This window comes from Dromiciops gliroides, chromosome 1, assembly GCF_019393635.1.
Source record: "Dromiciops gliroides isolate mDroGli1 chromosome 1, mDroGli1.pri, whole genome shotgun sequence".
Taxonomy (NCBI): Eukaryota; Metazoa; Chordata; class Mammalia; order Microbiotheria; family Microbiotheriidae; genus Dromiciops; species Dromiciops gliroides.
Genome location: NC_057861.1, coordinates 78,636,546 through 78,658,757, shown reverse-complemented (window position 1 = coordinate 78,658,757; position 22,212 = coordinate 78,636,546). Strand labels below are relative to the sequence as shown.

Below are 22,212 nucleotides of genomic sequence, written 5' to 3'. Positions count from 1 at the left end.
TCACCCCTAATCTTATTGCGAAGGCCTCTAACTTATCTCCATTAAATAGAATGCTTGCTGATGGTTTTAGGTAGACACTGCTTACTATTTTAAGGAAAGCTCCACCTATACCTAAGCTCTCTAGTGTTTGGATTTTTTGTGGGGCAATGGGGGATAAGTGACTTGCCCAAAGTCATAGCTAGTAAGTGTCAAGTGTTTGAGGCTGCATTTGAACTCAGGTACTCTTGAATCCAGGGTCGGTGCTTTATCCACTGTGCCACCTAGCTGCCCCTCTCTAGTGTTTTTATTAGGAATGGGTGCTGTATTTTGTCAAAAGCTTTCTCTGCATCTATTGAGATAATCAGATGATTTTGGTTAGTTTTCTTATTGATGTTGTTGATTATGTTAATAGTTTTCCTAATGTTGAACCAGCCCTGCATTCCTGGTATAAATCCCACCTGGTCATAGTGTATTTGGATTATTTCTTAAAGTGATAAGTAGTAATAATCTCAAACCAAAAGCAAACACTATTTGTAATGGCAATCAACTTGAAGTTTTCCCAGTAACATAAGAAGTGAAGCAAGGATGTCCATTATCACCACTGCTATCCAATATTGTTTTAGAAATGCTGACTATAGCAATAAGGCAAGAAAAAGAAATAGAAGAAATTACAATAAACAATGAGGGAACAAAACTATCACTCTTTGCAAATGATAGACTTAGAGAATCCTAGGGAATCAGCTAAAAAAACTAGTTGAAATAATTACCAACATCAGCAAAGTTATGGGATATAAAATAAACTTACATAAATCATCAGCATTTCTACATATGACCAACAAAGCCCAGCAGCAAGAGGTAGAAAGAGAAATTCCATTTAAAATAACTACAGAAGAAGGATGGCTTGGAAGGTTGGAAGCAGGGAGCTACTGTATTGAGACAGGAGTGGAGCCCAACCCCATAGTCACTCTGACACAGATCCAGTCCCAGGAAGGTCTCACCAGAGAAAGAGACCCCCAGAGCCTCTGAATCAGGTGCAGTGCCAGTGTTATCTGGAACTAAACTCACAGTCTGGTAAGAGGGCTGAGCCCTTGGCAGGGGGGAGATTACAGGGGTCTCTGCTGATGCTGAGGCTGAACTTGGGTTTTTCACCCCTGATGGGAGTGAGGCCTGAGTAGCAGTGGCCCAGGTTGGGGAAGAGCACCGATTCATCTGAGCTGACAACTACATCACATGAAGCTGGTTGATTAGCAAGTTGGTCTGGGGTCATCTATGGACCAGAGAACAAGTGAAGAACCTGCTCCTCCTCAAATCATACCACCTGGGACCTCCTGAAGCTTGGGATAGTGCAGGCTGGAAATAGTGCCCCACTATAAAGAAATTAGAATCAAGTAAAAGAAAGGCAAGATGAGCAGACAGAGAGAAAGGTGAGGATCATAGAAAGTTTCTTAAGTGACAAGGAAGATTGAGTAGCACCCTGAGAGGAAGATGTAAACATCAGGGCCCCTATAGCTAAAGCTTCCAAGAAAAATAGGAACTGATCTCAGGCCATAGAGGCACTCAAAAAAGACTTTGAAGATAAAGTTAGAGAGGTAGAAAAAAATTGAAAGAGAAATGAGGATGATGCAGGAAAGACATGAGAAAAAAGTCAACAGTTTGAAAAGCCAAATGGGAAAGCTCTCCGAGGAAAATAATTGTCTAAGAATTAGTATTGAACAAATGGAAGCTAGTGACTTTATGAGAATCCAAAACACAATAAAGCAAATACAAATGAAAAAATAGAGGGCAATGTGAAACATCTTCTTGGAAAAACTGCTGACCTGGAAAATAGATCCAGGAGAGACAATTCGAAAATTATTGGACTACCTGAAAACCATGATCAAGGAAAGAGTTTAGGCATCATCTTCCAGGAAATTGTCAGGGAAAATTGCCCTGATATTCTAGAAGCAGAAGGTAAAATAGAAATTGAAAGAATCCACCTATCACCTCCTGAAAGAGATCCCAAAAGGAAAACTCCCGGGAATATTATAGCCAAATTCCAGAGCTCCCAGGTCAAGGAGAAAATACTGTAAGCTGCTAAAAAGAAAGAATTCAAGTACTGTGGAGCCCCAGTCAGGATAGCACAAGATCTATCAGCTTCTACATTAATGGACCAGAGGGCATGGAATATAATATTCCAGAGGACAAATGAATTGGGATTATAACCAAGAATCACATATCCAGCAAAACTGAGCATAATATTTCAGAGTAAAAAAAAGGACTTCAATGAAAAAGATTACTTTCAGGTATTGGTGATGAAAAGACCTGAACTGAATGGGAAATTTGACTTTCAAATACTAGACCCCAGAGACCCATAAAAATTGGAGTTGGGAGACATACCTGGGGTCATGCAGTGGGTGACTGTCTTGTGTCTGAGACTGGGTTTTGGCTGGGGTCCCCTTGGGTCCAGGGTGGATGCTTTGTCCATTGTGTCACCTAGCTGCCCCATGATGACATCTTTAGGATAAAATTGAGCGGTGATAGGAATGCATTGGGGGAGGGGGAAGGGCAGAGGTAGCATGGGCTGTAATCCCACATGAAAGAAATAGGAAAGAGCTTATGAAGTGGGGGAAGAGTTTGGGGAGGAGCAGGGCAGTAAATGAACTTTACACTCATCGGAATAGGCTCAAAGACCTCAATCTCATCAGAGTTGGCTCGAGGAGGGATTAACACATACAACCAATTGGGTGGAGTAACCTATTTAATCTGGGCAGTAAATGAGCCTAACACTCATCAGAATTGGCTTAAAGACATTAATATCATCAGAAGTGGCTCAAGGAGGAAATAACATACATTCAATTGGGTGGAGTAATCTATCTAACCCTGCAGGAAAATAGGAGGAGAAAGGGATAAAGAGAGGGGGGCAAAAGAAGAGAGGGCAGATTGGGGGAGGGGACAAACAGAAGCAAATCCCTTTTGAAGAAGGATAGGGTGAAAGAAGATAGATAATAGAGTAAATATCATGGGGAAGGGAATAGGATAGAGGGAAACAGCAATAGTAATTGTGAAAAAGAGAAAAGGGGGGGGGAAATTATACAAAAAATATTTATAGCAACTCTTTGTGGTAGCCAAGAATTGGGAATCAAGGAAATGTCCACCAATTGAGGAATGACTGAAGAAGCTGTGGTATATGATTGTAGTGGAATGGTATTGTGCTATAGGAAATGACAAACAGGGTGATCCCAGAAAAACCTGGAAAGACTCATATGAACTGATGTATAGTAAAGTAAGCAGAACTGGGATGACATTGTGCATGGTGACAGTAGTATTGTTTGATGAGCAATTGTGAATGACTTAAAAAATCTCAGCAATACAATGATCCAAGACAATCCCAAGGGACTAATGATGAAGCCTACTATCTACTCCCCATAGAAAAAAACTGATAAAAAGAGCACTTGTGGACTGTACATATATAACCTATATCAGATTGTTTGCTGTCTTGTGGAGGGGGGAGGAAAGGGAGAGAGGGAGAAAAATTTGGAACTCTAAATCTTATGAAAATGAATGTTGAAAACTACCGTTACACGTAACTGGAAAAAATAAAATAAATGTTTGTTGCAAGAAAAACAAAATAAAATAACTACAGACAATATTAAATACTTGGGAGTCTAACTGCCAAGACAAACCCAGAAACCATATGAATACTAATTACAAAACACTTTTCACACAAAGTCAGATCTAAACAGTTGGAGAAATATCAGTTGCTTATGGGTAAGTGAGCCAATATAATAAAAGTGACAATTCAAAACAAATAAACAAAAACTCCCAATAACAGGGGGCAGCTAGGTGGCCCAGTGGATAAAGCACTGGCCCTGGATTCAGGAGGACCTGAATTCAAATCCGACCTCAGACATTTGTACTAGCTGTGTGACCCTGGGCAAGTAACTAAACCCTCATTGCTCTGCAAAAAATAAAAAAAATTAAAATGACAATTCTACCTAAATTAATTTACTTATTCAGTACCATACCAATCAAATTAACAACAATTTTTATAGAGCTAAAGAATTGTAATAAAATTCATCTGGAAGGAAAAAAGGTCAAGAATATCAAGGGAATGAAAAAAATGTGAAGGAAGCTAGTCTAGCGGTACCAGATCTTAAACTGTACTATAAAGCAGTAATCATCTAAACAACCTGGTACTGGCTAAGAAATAGTGTGGTACATCTGTGGAATCATTTAGGCTTACAATAGACAGTAATAAATGACTATGATAATCTAGTGTTTGGCAAACCCAAAGATTCAAGATTTTGGAACAAGAAATCACTATTTTTTTTTTTAATTGTTTTTAGTGAGGCAACTGGGGTCAAGTGACTTGCCCAGGGTCACACAGCTAGTAAGTGTTAAGTGTCTGAGGCCGGATTTGAACTCAGGTACTCCTGACTCCAGGGCCGGTGCTCTATGCACTGCGCCATCTAGCTGCCCCAAGAAATCACTATTTGACAAAAATTGCTGGGTAAACTAAAAAGTAGTTTGGCAGAAACTAGACATAGACCAATATCTCACACTGCATACTGTGGAAATATATTTTGATATTGAGGGCTGAGATTAGAAAGCCTTAGGCCCTCAAGGTTTTCTCTGTGTGAGGGGCTGGTGCCCCTCCCCCTCCTCTTCAGCTGAGCAAAAAAGCCTGGTGGGCTGTACAAGACACCAGGTCAGACAGCTGCGGGGGAAAAGCTGCAGCTCCCTCAACCCTGAGAGGATCAATCTGAGAGATCCCGGGCTTGTCCAGGCTGGCCTCTAGCACAGCCCGTGCAGAGGTCCCTGGGCACACAGCAGGGGACACGGGCCCCTGAAGCCCTGGGTGTGGGCACGGGACACTCAAGTGCCCCCCCAGCTGCAGCCCTGGCTAATGGAGTAGCTTGGTGTGTGGGGGGGGCACAGGGAACCCCGAGATTTGAGTGGAGAGAAGGAAGATATATATAGACCTGGGAGTTAGACGGCTGGGGTTAAGTGACTTGCCCAGGGTCACACAGCTAGTAAGTGTTAAGTGTCTGAGGCCGGATTTGAACTCAGGTACTCCTGATTCCAGGGCTGGTGCTCTATCCACTGTGCCACCTAGCTGCCCCAGTTAAGAGGCTTCTTAATCTTTTGCTTATCAATTTGGGAGCAGTGTGGAGAGATTTTTAAACAGCCCATACTAAGTTAATAGCAGTCAGATAGCCAGTCAGTCAAATGTCCCCAGATTAGTCCTCCAGTCAGAGTAGGCCCTCCAAATTAGGCCAGTAAATTAAAATATTCTTACAATACCAAGATAAGGTTAAAATGGGTGAATGATTTAGACATTACAAGGTGATATTGTAAGCAAATTAGGAAAGCATGGGATAGTTAGCCTGTCAGATCTATAGATAAGGTAAGAATTTATGACCAAATAAGAGATAGCGAGCATTACAGAATATAAAATGGATAATTTTGATTGCATCAAATTAAAAAGAGTTTGCACATAGAAAACCAGTGCATCCAAGATTAGAAGAGAAGCAGGAATATGGAGGGAAATTTTTACAGCAAATGTCTCTGAAAAGGCCTCATCTCTCAAATATATAGAGAAATGAGTCAAAAGTACAAGAATATGACTCATTCCCAAATTGATAAATGGTCAAAGGATAAGAACAAGCAATTTTCAGAAAAAGAAATCAAAACTATAGTTATAGTCTTAAAAAATGCTCTAAATCACCACTGGTTAGAGAATGAAAATTAAAACAACTCCATGATCCTACCTATAGGATTGGCTAATTTGATAGAAAAGGGAAATGACCAATGTTGGAGGGAATGTGCAAAACTAGGGACACTAATTCAGCATAGATAGAGTTCTGAACTGATCCAACCATTGCAATTTGCAAGCATGCCCAAAGGGCTGTGCATACCCTTTGCCCCAGCAATAGGAACTACTAGGTTTATACCCCAAATGCACTACACACTGAGGTCCTTTCTTGAGCTGAACTGCCAGGTATTCATACTCTACTGCAAAGAGTGCAACTCTCATGGGCTGGCCACATTGTTAAAATGCCAAACTTATATTTCCCTAAAAGACCATTTTAAGGGGAATTTATAAGGAAGTCAGAAATAATACAGGGACACTTTCAAGGACTCTCTCAAGAACTTAGGCATTGATTATGACACATGGGAGATAATGGCACAGGACCACCCCATGTAGTGTGTTCACTTCAAAGAAGGTGCTTTGCTCTGAGCAAAGCAGAGTGGCAGTAGCTCAAATGAAACATGACATGCACAAACTTGGAGACATCTCATATAGACTATTTGTGTCTGACTCGTGGTAGAGCCTTTTGAGCTTGTATTGGTACAATCAGCCACAGTTGGATCCACTGTACCCCAACATCATGATGTTGTTTTGGTCTTCTTTAAGTATGAAAATAAACAAACAAAAACAAAGCCTCAAAGAGATAAAGAAAATGGAAAAGGACCTTTGTGAAGAAAAAAAATTTAGATCTTTTTATGGTGGCAAAGAATTAAAAATTGGAAGGATTCCCATCAATTGGGGAATGGCTAAACAAGTTGTGGTATATAATTTGATGGAATACTATTGTACTATAAGAAATGATAAGCAAGATGCTTTCAGAAAAACCTGGGAAGACTTACATGAACTGGTGCACAATGAAATGAGCAGAACCAAAAGAACATTATAACAGTAACAGTAATTGTAGCAGAAATATTATCCGATGATCAACTCTGAATGACTGATCTATCCTCAGCAATATGATGATCCAAAGCAATTCTAAAGGACCTGTGATGGAAAATGCTATCCACCTCCAGAGAAAAAACTGATGGCATCTGAATACAGATTGAAACATAATTTTAAAATTCTTTATTATTCTTGGGTTTTTTGGTCTGCATTTTTCTTTTACAAAATGGCTAATATGAAAATGACATAACTGCACATATATAATCTATATCAAATTGCTTGTCTTCTCAAGGAGAGGGGACTAAAAGAAGGGAGGGAAAGAATTTGGAATTCAAAATTTTAACAAGCAAATGTTGAAATTTTTGTTCACATGTAAATAAGAAAAAATAAAAATTAAATGTAAAAATTGTTTATTATATTTCTTGATGAGTTAAATTGGGAATATCTGTTAGCATCCTATGGATTGTTACTTTGCACATTCTTTCCAATATTTCCTGTCCATGTTCTTATGCTTTTTGCCTCTAACAATCTTAAGCTTTGCTTTGTATTTTGCCAATAATACCCAGAATGTTTTACTGGTGGCTGTAACCTAATTTTCTCCCTTTTGGTTTAAAAAAATGAGGTCTTCTAGTTGCCATTTCAAAATTTTTTGCATCTTTTCATTTCTATGCTTTCTTTTGATTCTACCAATTCATTCTTGTGTTCTGTGTCTCTGCTTCTTCATGAAACTTCCCTGCCCTTCTAAGGTCCCATTTTTTCCATGATTTTAAATTCTGTTAGTCTTCTAAAATTATTTTTATCATCTAATTTCTAGTACTTGAGATCTATTGTGATTCTTAGCCACCTTAGGGGTTCATGGGGCATATGCCTTGCCTCTTACAACTGTGGTATTATTGTTGTCTTCTTCCCATTTGGGCTTTTATATCACAACATTTATCTTGTTGGGAATATTTTCTTTAGTTATTTCTTTGACCCAAAAGTTTTTCTGCAAGAACTTTCTGTTCCCCTTTTTTTCTGGCTGATCTTATTTGGGGTAGCTTTCACTGTTTTGAGCCATTATGGGGAAACCTGGGCTTAGTCAAAAGATCATCTGCTGACTCAATTGCCTTCCTAGGATTTTAGAAAAAAAACTCACAGAATTTCAAAATTTAAAGGGCCACATGTCATCTAATTCTGCCCACAACTGAGTAAGAAGCCTCCTTCCAACATTCTTGAAAAATGTTGATTAAATCTTTTTCTGTTATTTTTAAGACCTCAACTAAGGTGTCACTGTTTCCCGAGGCTGACCATCTGACTTCGGGAAGGCTTTATTTGATAGAATGTTTTACTTGAGATCCAATTTAGAATTTGCTTTTTTGTTATTCCTATTAATTGATTTTAGTTGTGATTATGTATGTATGTGTATTTATGTATATAATATCTGTTACATAATATATACATGTAAACCATCTATAAAAATATCTGCTTTAGTTGTATTAGCCCCAAATCGGAAAATCACCTAACAAAGAATTACAATAAATTATGATACATCCATGTGATTAAACAATATCTTAAAATACACCTTTATTTAAAATGATATATAAAAATGGAGAGAGAGGAAGAGTTTTGACAAAAGAGATCATGAGAACAATGGCTGGATATATGTTATTTCCAACTTGAGATGAAAGTAGTAATCAAACGTTTCTTGCTTAGTTGTCTGTTAATCCCTATTGTTCTCCCTTGTAAAATGCTATGGATTTTAGATGAGATTTATTCCTTATTTTGCATATTTGAATATCTTTCATGGTTAAAATTATATTTTAAAAATTCTTAAAAATGAGAAATTGAAATATCTTCATGATGGAACTATGAGATCTTCCCATTGCTGGTAGTCAACCCACTAGGTCAAAATAGTCACCTGCGTCAATGTTTCGATTAAAAATATATGTAATACTTTTTGTAACTTTCAATTGCTTCATTTTCTCCACAACTGAGGAACACTTCATATAGTCAATATGATACAACATTACCATAGGAAAGGGACCATGTTGGGACACATTCTTGCAACAATCCAGGAAGATTGGAACTGATATTACCTTCAGGTTGGGGAGTTTGTGCTGGCACTCTTCCAGGAAAATGAACGTGCTTGTGCTAGATAGTGGGTTGCCATGCAGACCAAGATGGGAGAGCCTGGTACAGTAATATAGATAGGGCATGGTTTCATAAAAGTCAGTGTCCTTGATCCCACACATTGCCACATTCAGCCACATCAGAGAATTTGACACTGACTTTAAAAGTTCTAGGAAGGCATCTAGGTGTTCTGCTATGTTGTTTTCTGCAAGATCCAGCTTTACAAGATGGGCACTATAGGAACTGCGGGCAAGGTAGCTTAGGTCCTTCTCTTTCAGAGAACAGGTAAGCAGTCGAAGACTCTCCAGGGGGCACTGTAGACTTCTGAAAATAAAATTTAAAAAGAAATGTTATCTATACTCCAAAACCCAGAGATACACTGCTATCTCTACTCCTATCTTGTTTGTGGAATGCATTCTGTTCTAAACTTCTACATGTGCAGGAAACATTTGCCCTGTGGATGGAACCATTGAGGTTTTGACCAAGGTAAGTGTATGGAATAGAAAGAAAACACACCAATGAGGAAACTAGATAATACTGATGGGTTTTTTTTTAAGTTTAGGTATAAAGTCTATTCAATTACCACTAAAATGAATCTTTTATGGTAACCAAAGAAGGCCTGGATGTAGGAAAATGACTATAAAGAAAGGACTTTGGGAAAGTTGTTGTCAAGATATAAAAACCCTTCAGCCCTGGAAGCTTAGGAAGACCTGAGATAAAGTAACCCAGGGACATGGGACTTGTCGTTCTAGAAGTGCCAGAATCAGAAGTAAGCTCTAAGCCAATCTAGGATTTGAATATCACCTAGAAACAAATGGAAGGATCTAATGTAGACTGTGGAAATCCACCTAACCTGACTTTTGGGAAAAGCTAATGTCCCAAGTAGTAGTTTCCAGGATCTTCCACAAAAGGCTAGCTGATCCGTGTGTTCAGAAACCTAGCAGTGTGGAGCAGAGAGGTTCCATGGGTACAGGAAACTCACACTGATTTCTAAGGTGCCTGGAAAATGTGAAACTTAATGATCTAATGGGCATGGAAAAAGCCAAACCAGGACACTCCAGGGTCTCTTAAAGTACTGTGGGAGGCCCCTTGCCATCTTGGAATATATCATGGATATGGACCTGCCGTTGGTTGGCTAGTGTTCCCTCTGAGGACAAGGCAGAGCCAAGATCTTGGGGGAAAGGCAGTGAGCTTTTGGAACTCATACCATGATCACTCCAAAAAACCTCCAAATAATGCCATAGGACAATTCCTGGAGTGGCAAAACCCACAAAAGAACAGGAAGAGATAATTTTCCAGCCAAAGATGACTAAGAAGGTCAGCAGGAGGGGACTGTTGTGCCAGAGCAGGAGTGGAGCTCAAACCTGAGGTCATGCTGACACAGATCTAGTCCCAGGAAGGCCAAGCCAGAGAAAGAGACCCCTGGAGCCTTTGAATCAGTGGAAGTGCCAGTGTTGTCTGAAACTAAGATCATGGTCTGGCAAGAGGGCTGAGCGGTTGGCCAGGGGCAGAGATTACAGGGTTCTCTGCTGGTGCTGAGGCAGAACTTGTTTTTTCATCCCTGCTGGGAACCAGGAAGTAGGCTTGAGTGGTGGTGGCCCAGGTCGGGGAGGGGTACGGGCTCGTCTGAGTTAACAACCATAGCGCGCAAAGTTTTGCTTCCTGGTTAATTAGCAAGTTGGCCTGGGGTTATCTACAGACCAGAGAATAGGCCAGGCAAGTGAATAACCTGCCCCTCCTTAAATTATACCACTAGGGACCCCCTGAAGCTTGGGACACTACAGCCTAGAAACAGTGCCCCACTTTAAGAAGGAGTTAAAAGTAAAGTAAAAGACAGGCAAGATGAGCAGACAAAGGAATATGTGGAACACAGAAAGTTTCTTTAGTGACAAGGAAGATTGAGGTACACCTTCAGAAGAGGATAGCAACATCAGGGCTCCTACATCCAAAGCTTTCAAGAAAAATATGAATTGGTCTCAGGTCATAGAGGTGCTAAAAAAGGACTTTGAAGATAAAGTAAGAGAGGTAGAGGAAAAAAATGGAAAAAGAAATGAGAATGATGCAGGAGGGTCATGGAAAAAAAAGTCAATAGCTTGAAAAGCCAAATCAGCCAAATGGAAAAGGAGGTACAAAAGCTCTCTAAAAAAAAAAATCATTGCCTAAGAATTAGGATTGAGCAAATAGAAGCTAATGACTTTATGAGACATCAAGACACAATAAAGCAAACCCAAATGAATAAAAATATAGAGGGCAATGTGAAATATCCTTGAAAAACAGCTGACCTGGAAAATAGATCCAGGAGAGACAATTTGAAAATTATTGGACTACCTGAAAACCATGATCAAGGAAAGAGTTTAGGCATCATCTTCCAGGAAATTGTCAGGGAAAATTGCCCTGATATTTTAGAAGCAGAAGGTAAAATAGATATTGAAAGAATCCAGGGGAGGCCAGCCAGGATGACCAGCCATCATTGGCAGGATGAAGAAAGGCTTCTGAAGCAAAGGTTTGGGTGCCAAAGTTCTGCCTCAGAGGATGGAGAGGCTTCTCCCACCCCTTCCTGGAGTCCTGCCCAGAAGGTAGTTCCCCCAAGACTCTTACTCCAACTTTTCTAGCAACAGCCCTGCCTCTTCCTGGGAGTCGGATGGACTGATGGGACTGGATGGGAAGCCGAGCCTCAATCAGCCCTTCTCCCCCTCCGCTTTGTGAAACCTCCATGGGTTCTGGGTCTCCAGCAAAATCCAGTCCCTGTCTGATGTCATCTTCCATTCATTATGACAAAGGGTCTCAAAGGTTCTGTAAATCCTGTTGTAACCCTGCCCCCCTCCCTAATTTATCTGCTATTGTAAATCCACCCTTGTCCCTGTCCAGCTTGCTTAAAGGGAGATCCACCCAGATAAACACTGTCCAACCAGGAGCAAAAAAACAAACAAACAAAAAAAGAAAGAATCCACCAATCACCTCCTGAAAGAGATCCCAAAAGGAAAGCTCCCAGGAATATTATATCAAAATTCCAGAGCTCCCAGGTCAAGGAGAAAATATTGCAAGCAGCTAGAAAGAAACAATTCAAATACTGTGGAGCCACAGTCAGGATAACCCAAGATCTAGCAGCTTCTACATTAAAGGATCAGAGGGCATAGAATGTGATATTCAAGAGGACAAAGGAGCTGGGATTACAGCCAAGAATAACCTATTCAGCAAAACTGAGTATAATCTTTCCAGGAGAAAAATTAGGTTTCAATAAAGTACTGTGGCAGGCTAACATGACAAGCCCTTGAGGACATGTATGCTGAATAAAAGAGGGGGGGGAAATGCTAAATAAATAAAAGAGAAAAAAATCTCTGCAAATATGGAAGATAGAATAGGGAACCTGACATTATTTGAACCTTACTTTCATCTGAACTAGTCAAAGGATATACAGAATCACAGAGTTTGGTGGGGAAAAAAGTTTAACTACATAAGGAAACAGGAGCCCTAATACAGATTAATCATAAGCAAACCCAATAGAAGATAAGTTGATTGGCTTGTCACAAGAGGATAAATAGGTAAGAAAAAGGGTATAATTCCAATCTTAGAGGTATGAACAAGGAGAAGGAAGATAGAGGAGAACTGGAGTAAAAACAGATCAGCTCCCAGTTCTACCACATACCCATCAGGTTGGCAAAGATAACAAAACAGATAAATGATGATTGTTGGAGGGGATATGGTAAGAGAAACAAACACCAATGTACTCTCAGTTGAGCTGTGAATTGTTGAGATGTTTCAGAAAAGCAATGAAGGCTACATGCTAAAAGTCACTAAATGGCAGATATCCCTGGATTCAATGAGACCACTACCAGTTTTATGCCCCAAAGAGATCCAAAACAAAGGGAGAGAATTCACTTCTATTAAAATATCTATAGAAACATTTTTGTTGTACCAAAGAACTGGAAACTAATGGGTATCCATCATTTAGGGAATGACTGGACAAATTATGTTGTATGCATATAATGGGATAGTATGCTGCAACAATGAAAAGGATAGATTCAAGCAATAAAGGCAAAGAGAGAATAGAGGTAGAAGAACATTTAATACAATAATTGCAACAGCATAAAGAATGACTTTGAAAGACTTAACTCTAATCAACTCATTGTCCAGCCAAGAATTAGTAAGATAGATGCAGAAGCATGGTATCTATGGCTTAACAGAGAAATGATGCATTTGAGACAGGATGAGCTACATGCTGTTTTGGACATGGCTAATATATGGATTTGTTTTGCTCTTCTATGCTCATTTTCTATTTAAAAAAGGCTTTAAAAATTTAGGATTTGAATTTGGGAGAGATTATCATCATAATTAGGCAACCTAGGTGACTCAGTAGATAGAAGTCTGGGTTTTAAATTAGGAAAATTCATCTTTCTGAGTTCAAATTTGGCCTCAGACACTATCTGTGTGACACTTGGCAAGTCACTTAACCCTCTTTTCCTTAGTTCCTCATCTTCAAAATGAGATGGAAAAGAAAATAACAGACTACTCCAATAGCATTATCATAATGAGTTGGCCAAATAAGCAAAGAAACAAATAAAAAATTCACAATCCCCATCCAGGCCACTCCCCCTGCCTTTGTGGGAACAGAATGTTTCCTTCTTTCAGAGGGCTGTAATATTCTGAGGGTACTGAATAGCTGATTTCAACTACATTTTCAAAACGTTATTTGCATAACAAAAATAATAGCTGTGACATCAGAATTGAAGGTAGCAAGTTTATCCAATCTTGGAGACTATCAAGTTGAGACTAGATGGTGAAATGCCACCTTCTCCTAAAGGTCTTTCCTCATCCCCTATGAGCACCATTCCCTCTAAATGATTTCAATGACTCATTTTAATTTTGTATAGTCTGATTTAGATATTGGAATTGTAAGCTCTTTCTCCTGAGGGCAGAAAAAAATGTGTCTCCCCCTTTATATCTCCAGCCCAGTTCCTGACACATAGTATATAAGTCCTTAAGAAATGCTTGTTCATACATATTGAGAAGTCATTATAGAGGAAACAACTTTCAGGCATGTGTTTGACTTAATGTTCTGCGAGTTGCTTGCCCACTGTAGGCTTGTATCCATTTCATAAGTAACCTTAATTAAATGCCTTCCCCCCTCCCCCTCCCAAAGGATCAGAGAGTGGCAAGGGATCTCAGAGGTCATAGAGTCAAATATCTTTATTTTACACATGGGAAAACTGAAGCCCAGAGAGGTTAGGTAACTTGTCCAGGAAGTATCCCCCACAGGAAGTATCAGTTTCAGATTCAAACCCAAATTCTGTGACTCCAAGTGTGACATTCCTTCCACTTCTTCCCTGCTATGACTCTACAGTGGCTACAGGAACATGTCTCTGAATTTAGGAATTCAAACTGATCTACCTGACCCAAGGGGCCAGGTGTTGTTGACAAAAACCTTCCAGTTTCCTGTCAAGAATTTCAAGACAAGATGTGTGGGGATGGTGGGGGGCAAGGGTTGTCTCCCAGCCTGACTTACCCAAGCAGATACTCCAAATGATCTGAAAGACAAAGACCATGTAAGGCAATCTCCCCGAGATGTCTCAATTTGTTCAGCATTGCAACAAAAAAGTCAAAGTTGTCCTTTAGCCTAGGAGCCTTCCACCATTCTTCATCTTCTTTAAAAGAGGACAGTTTCAAACTCTTTAAGTTTTGAAAGGTAACGATATGTGACATAAGCAACCTGATATCTGTCATGGTTATCTTGTCATTACTCAGGTCTATTCTGCGGAGTGCCAGAGGATCCAAAAGAACCAGGAATTCTGTGGATTCATTAAGAAAGGAGTAATCACTGTAGAAATCTCGGCAGAGCAGACGAAGAGGGTTGTTGGCATTTCCCTGGAGAGTGTTCTTTACAAACTCTTCAGGAGTAGAGCTCACTTCGAGGTCCACCAGGAAATCTACACGAGCTTCCTCTGGGAAAGTTGTGACTGGGGATGTTTCTCCCACCTGCTCCCTTGCCTGGCTTTGTGGGTCCCATGTTTCCTGCTGTGAGAAGTTGTAGACTCGGAATTGCTGGACTACTCTACCCCACAGCTTTATGAGATTCTGGTTCCAAAAAAGAGATCCATCTGATGATCCTGTCATATCCAGCTTCTGTAGCCTCCTGAATCAAGGACAGACAAAAAAAAAATCCAGGTCATAACCTAGCTCAGAAATCCCTTTGGAATTCTGCTTATCCTCATGATAGAAGGGCCAGTGAGGTCCAAAATGCCTTCCTTCTTGAATTTCATCCTGGTCACCAAGCAGAAGAATCAACTGGGTTGTAGTCTGGGTTGTAGTCTGGGATCTCCATAACTGGTTGAGTCACTGAGAACAGACCTTTCTATTTTATCCCATAAGTCATTGGCTCTATGGACTCTTTTGGACAAAATGGGTCTTTCCCAACTATATCCTACTCCACCTCCACAATTCAGATGCATGCCCCAGAATCTGACATCAACTGAAAATGAATCACAGATCTGCATGCCTCCATTTGATCCTCCTTGAGAGGTATCTGTGGCAGAGTGGAAATAGGATTCAAGGTCAAGAAGACCTAGGTTGAAGTTCTGCTCACTGACTGGCAGAGAAGTTGGCAACAAACATTGATGGTGAGAGTTAACATCCTAAAGTTCTCCATGTCAGTGATAACCTATGTCTAGCCCTTATCCCCATCAAGATTGCCCCAGGGCAAGTCATTCAGGTAATTAATGAGTAGGTGAAACCTTGAAACTTCTAACTATTTGTATTCCGTGGATCTCTTCACATCACTGATACCCTGTCTGGATTCATTCCACAATGATGAGTGTATTACCACAGTCTCTTATTCTACACATCCCAGCAATACCAAACCACCAACTATCAATGAGCACAATGCTCTCCCCAAACCTAACTTTCCTATCCCCTCAATTCCAACTACCCCAATCTCAACTATATTGCCAAATATACCACTGCTTTATATATACTTCTTCATTGGGCCTTCTAGAATACCTTTTCCATAAGTAACTTTCCTTTCTCAACTCTTCCTCCTTTTCCTTGAATTTTCTGGCACTCATTGAGATGTGGCTCCATCCCGATTCCACTGCATTACTGGCAAATGGATTAATTACTACTGCCTCTTTCATAACTCCTGACTCATTGGTCTTAGTGGAGGAAGTCTAAAAACTACTTACTTGTTCTCTACTAACATACTCCGATTCTGATCACTGAGAAACCATTCCTCTTTTGAGATTCACTCTATACAAACTTATCACCCAGGCTAGATCCTGGATTTATCTACTCACTAGTAGACATTCTCCCTCTCATTCCAGTTCTTACTTACATACAAGAGGACATGTTGAAGTTCTCAGTCTATTCAGTCTCCATTACTTATTCTACCACCCCACCTCAGCTGCACTTAGAGCTAATCAACAACCATAAACTTTGGTATCACCTCTGTGTTCTACTTTCATGATCATAAATTCTGAAAGTTCAATTAATCATCATAATCTCCCAGCATTCCATCTCACCCTTTACCTGGCAAACTCTACACCTTGGGCTTGGTGGAGTCAGATTCAACTTGCTCTGGAGAATCAATTGTTAAATTTTCAATGTGAGCATTTATACCTCAGAAATTGGCAATTGCTTCAAATCAGGGTTTCATTTATGGTTTTGTTAATTATCTAGTCTCTAGATAGTGATGAAGAACACAAATTATGTTATTTCCTCCTTGAGCCAACTTAGATGAGATTAAGATCTTTGAGCCAATTATGATGAGTATATATGCTCATTCACTGCCTCACTCCTCCCCCATATCTCCCCCTACTCCATAAGCCCTTTCCTGTTTCTTTCATGTGGGATTTCACCCAAGAGAATACAAATTAAACTTAAAAGCAGGTAATATGTGCTGGGGTTTTTTTCTGGCAAGCTACTTATTAAACATTGGAGAAAATACTGAATTTTTTTTATCTGGAGATGCTACTGTACAAATGCAGTATATATCCACATACCCAAAAGGATGTCATGAATAAAAGTAAAGCCCCCATGCAATGCAAACTATTTATAGTGGCATTCTTTGTGATATCAAAGAATTGAAAACTAAGTAGATATCCATCGCCTGAAGAATGACTAAACAAAGTGTGGTATATAAATGTAATGGGATATTACTATGTTGCAAAAAAAATCATGAATATTGTTAGAAACATGCAGAGATTTAGATGAATTGAAGTAATATCAAGTCAAAAGTCAGGAAACTTATAAAATGACTACAACATCATAAATGGAAAGATCAATCACCAGAAAGCAATAGAAAAAGAAGTCCTCTGTAAATTTTGATCTCATTTGAACTGGACCTTCACTTCTGCATGGGAATGATTTTTATTTCTTCTAATACTCTTATTTGTCTATTTCCCCACCTTGAAAAAAACTGTCTCCTACACAATGTTTTCCCTCATACCCTCCAATGATAGCTTCATCCCCACCCTGAAGAAAAAAATATTACCTTGCATATGCTGAAATATACATGTTGTCTTACAAAATGGTAAGCATTTTGATGTCAGAAATTGTTTCTTTGATATTTTTAGCCCAGTGTATAGAGACTAGGCTAGTGATGTAATTAATATAGGAAATTCAATATGGGAAACTCCCTCTACCCATGTATCTCACCACCTTCTCTGCAAATTCTAGTGAGAGAGTTACCTGGAACACTGAGAGCTTCAGTGACTTGCCCAGTCAATGGTATCAGAGGTGGGCCTTGAACCCAGGTGTTCCTGTCTCTGAGGCCAAATCTCTATCCATTATGTCAGTCTTAAATGTTCATTGTCAAATAACAGGTGCCATCTCTAACTGTTGTCCATGGTGATTCAAGACCACAATCTCAGTGTCTTCTTGCCTCTTTTCTTTTCCTTTATGCACCATAGCCAACTTCCCAGTCATCTCAATTCTTTGGACACATTTCCTTTTTTTTTGTCTCTATCTCATATCACATTGTCCTTAGGCTAGTTCAAGCTAATAGGACTGCTTGAATAGCTTCTAAATTTGTTTCCCTACTCCAATCTCCATACTGTCTCCAAATTTAAATTCCTAAACCAAGTCAGACTTCATGTCCATGAAATTAATTAAAAAGGACTAGAAAGATACACTGAGTAGTACTCAATCTTCAGAGATTCCCAATTTTCTATAGACAGACACAAAATCCTCAGTCTGATATTTGAGTCATCTATAGTCTAACTCCCATGTATCTTTCTAGTCCTTTTTAATTAATTTCATGGACATGGGCTTACCCAGCCAACCTTACCTATTAGCAGCTGGTTCCTCCCTTATAAACCGAGCCTTTTCAGAAATCGACCCCATACTGGACATACATGCCCTCTTCACTTCTACTTGATCACTGTTAGCTTTTTCCCCCCAAAATCTAAAAATAAGATATCATTTCCTACCACTTAGATGACACAATAAGTTTTTTAGCTTTTATTTCTCCAGAAAATCATTCAATTCTTTGTTTTCCTTTTTGCTTGTCTATGTGTTAAACATGTCCAACTTTGAGAGTTTCCTACTAATATTTTCTTGTGATTTAGTGTTCTTGAAATTCACTTAAATTTACCTTAGTGAATTAGGTACTCAAAATTCTTCTCACTATTTCTTTCTTGTGGCCTTTTCTCATCCGCATTAGCTGTTAGTGGTCTCCCTATCTTGAGATTGCTTTGTATGAAGTAATCTGAATATGTGCTCTATCCATTCTCCCTTTGAACCCAGACCCTAGTATCCTTCCATATAGTAGGTGCTTAGCAAATGTAACTGAAATGAATTCAGAAGAGTTTATTTCCCAGAACGGGATAAAACCTTCCCAGGCACCCCAAGGACAAACCTGTGTAGGGGCTGCTGTGAACCATCCATGATCACTTTCCTTAGATAGCTCACCACTCCCAAGACGATGGCTTCAATTTTATTTTTATTTGACTGATGTGTGAGAGGCTGCTGACATTCTGGACACTTCCTAGAAGTCCAGGAATAGCACCCACATGTCTGTATCAGCTTCTGGAATTCAAGTTGTGAGTAAGGCCATGTCTTCACCAGCTCATACAGCAGATTTGTCTTATTTTCTTTGAAAGCCGCATTGAACAGGATTTTATACACAATTCGAGGTACAAATTCCAAGATTTTACATGTGGCCTCTTCATCCTGGACCAGTTGCCGAGCACTTAAGAAAGTCAGGGAGTACATAGCTGGTGTTAGGGAACCTGGAACCCAAACACAGAATTGCTAATACCTGCCAAAGTGAAAGGTCAGAAAGCTAAGAATCAGTCCTAGGGGCTTAGCAGCTCTAACTTATCTTTTCAATCCCACTCAATGCAACCACAGCATCTGTTTTTCTAACATGGTCATCAGTTAAATAGCCATTTTTGGAGAGAATATCATATGCAGTAAAGCCCTGGGCTAATACTGGACTCTGTCCTTCCCCCTCCATTGTTGCTATTAAGGTTGATCTACAGTTGACCTGTTGTAGCCATTTCCCCCAATGGACTCTGAAATTCCAGGCTCTTCCATCTCTCTATCTTTCATCCCATTTTCTCCATGTTGACTAATACTTTTCTTTTTGTGGGAGAGAACACTCCACTGGTAGAACCCTTGGTAACCATGGCTGACCCTTATAAAAAAGACACCCCTATTTGCACCATTCTTGACTTCCCACATTCTGGATCTTTTCATCTGAGCCCCTAATAGTTGTCCATGCTGGATAAAGCTACCCAAAAGTGAACTCCTGCCCTCAAAGAGCTCCTGTTCTGACAAGATGCCTGTCGATAGCTTTAAAACACATATATATTCAAGTGTGAAAACAAAATGGCTTTTTGAGCTTTATGGAAGAAGATTCATACCAAGTAGAGAGTTAAGGACATGAGAAGAAAATACTCCAGACTTCCTGGAATAGTCAGATTCTTATTTACTCTTTGTTTTGGGTTTTTTTGTAATATGAATTCTTGGGTCTTGGAGTACCAGCCTCAGATACACCATCTTTATCCCTATCTATATACAACCTAGGGCCCCCAGGGTATGAGGAGATAGTATGTGTATATCCCAAACTAGTCAATCTTTGTTCAGTGTTTCCCTGATATTCTGGGCATTTCCTACCCTCAACTAAGTCTGTCCATTATCTTAATACCTCCCCCTACATCACATCTCATTGGAGTGCCATCCTGGAAGAATGATAGTGGGTGTAGTAGGGGCCCAGCCCTGCTTCTCTGTGGCCTCTGAAGGCAGAGGAGTAGAATGTATTGGGTCTGTTGGCTTCAGAATCTGTTTATCACTGGTTCCGGCAAGAGGATCAGAGGAAGAATTGTCTGGGCCTAGAGCAGTTACACCTGCTGATGGATTTAAGGTGACCTCTGATTTCTCCTCTGTCGGCCAGGCAGAAGACTCCAGAAGAAGAGAGTGATTATCACTGGGGAGGGACCGGATCTGATGGGACAGCATGATTGCTGCTGGCTGGTGGCCCCAGATCTTAGATGGATGGATACATGGCAGGAAAGAGGAAGAGGTAGAAGGAGAAGAGCAGTACCACAATGCAGGTACTATTGCTGGGGGGTTTGGTCGTCATCTCAGCTACCAGAGCTCTTTAGCTGATCTAAAAGGGATAAATTCAGGGGCAGCTAGGTGGCGGAGTGGATAGAACACTGGCCCTGGATTCAGGAGGACCTGAGTTCAAATCCAGCCTCATACACTTAACACTTACTAGCTATGTGACCCTGGGTAAGTCACTTAACCCCAATTGCCTTAAAAAAAAATCAACTTCTACAAAAGGGATAAATTCTACTTCTCCAAGAGCTTAACTTTCTTATGTAACTCCAGGTATTGAGCTGTGTAGGCCAAGACCCTACTTTCAAGCCCTCCCACATACACTTTCTTCTTCCTTCTACTTTCTTGAGCTGACTGTTTGTTCCAAATCTTCCTCTGAACTCATTTCAAGGCTCACTCCTCTGCCTTAGTAAGGGACAGAGTTTCAGGAAGGGTCAACCCTTCTCTCTCTGGAAGCCTTTGTTCCTCATCTGTCAACATCAACTGAGGAAACTCATGCTTAAGTGTCATTTCTTCCATCTGCAAGGAGAGCCTTGATTCTTGAGTCACATCTCTGAGATCCCTATCATCCAGGTCAATGTAGACCTCATCTTGGGAGGAAGCCTGAACACATCCCAGCTCAGGGAGTAGGTGTGATCACTGTGAATGACACTGTAGCTAGAAAGACTTGGGAGGGATGGTGAGGTGGGGGGTCCCAGCAGAGACTTCAGGAAATCTTTTGCTTCCCATTCACTCAGCACCTCAGGAGGCAGCATCCCATCATCCCACTGGACCTCTTGCCCTTCCTCAAGTATTCCCTACAGATCTCCCCCTTCCTCCCTCAAGAAATCCAGCAGGTCTTTGTCACCTGGGTCCAGGACAGCCTCCATGGTGGACATCTTCCACCTCTACGCAGGCTGGCTAAATTCGGGGTTCTACTCCCACCCCAGCCATCTCCCTCCAGCCTGGGGTAGCCTCTCCCAAAACCAAACCAGCTTCAGCTTTCTAACACCACCCTTATTTACTCTTTGAAGGACAGGTAGCAGTTCTGTGGCAAATGTGGGGTCAAGAGAAAAACCCTTGAAGGGTAGCTATGGTGATAGTGTAAGAAGTTTTGATATGAGTATGACCTAAAAGAGTGGCAGAGGGAAGGATGAAGTAATAACCATAAGAGCTGAACAAATGGAATCTATAGGCAATCATTACTGGATCACCATGAAAGAGGAAGAAAATGCAGAGTTTAAGATTACTCCAACATACTGAAAATGAGAGCTCTCTGTTAGTAGAGAGAAATAACGAAGTTTGAATGAGGAGGGGGAAATGATTTGTTTTAAATATAACCTGGCTTAAGGAACTGGTGGAAAATCCAAGGATTCAAGTGTGAAAATGTGGCCCTGGAGTTCAAGAATGCAGCCTGGACTGGAGCTCTTATATGTAGAACTCATCTGTATTGAAAGTATGAGCTTGCCAAAGAAAAGGAAAAAGAATGAGAAGAAAGCCACAAATAGACCTTCGCAGTAGTCACAAGGAAGGCTCAAAAAGTAACTGAAGAGTGGGAAGAATGATTAGAGAAATAAGAGTAATAAGCTACTCTAGCTTAGGGACAGTCAGTAAGCGTTTATTAAGCACTTATTCATTGTCAGCTACTGTGCTAAGCACCGAGACTATAATGAAAGCCAAAAGTCATTCCTTGCCATGGGCAAATTCACAATCTGACGGGGAGGCAATACGCAAATTACTGTATCTGAACAAATTATATAGAAGGTAAATTAGAAATAATGCGGGGGGCAGCTAGGTGGCACAGTGGATAGAGCACCGACCCTGGATTCAGGAGTACCTGAGTTCAAATCCAGCCTCAGACACTTAACACTTACTAGCTGTGTGACCCTGGGCAAGCCACTTAACCCCAATTGCCTCAC

The 22,212-nt window shown here is 40.3% G+C and overlaps 1 protein-coding gene and 1 pseudogene across 1 annotated transcript; both read right to left on the bottom strand.

Moving 5' to 3' along the window:
• Window positions 1–8,523: 8,523 nt before the first annotated feature.
• Window positions 8,524–19,208, bottom strand: LOC122745795 (leucine-rich repeat-containing protein 14-like). Its single transcript, XM_043991247.1, has 5 exons — window positions 19,070–19,208; window positions 18,609–18,981; window positions 18,039–18,155; window positions 14,265–14,891; window positions 8,524–9,085 (listed from the first exon to the last, which is right to left on the bottom strand). Exons 1-5 carry the CDS (start codon window positions 19,206–19,208, stop codon window positions 8,524–8,526), a joined length of 1,818 nt encoding a protein of 605 aa, XP_043847182.1.
• Window positions 19,209–19,912: 704 nt separating this feature from the next.
• LOC122738010 lies at window positions 19,913–21,192 on the bottom strand (annotated as a pseudogene).
• Window positions 21,193–22,212: the final 1,020 nt, after the last annotated feature.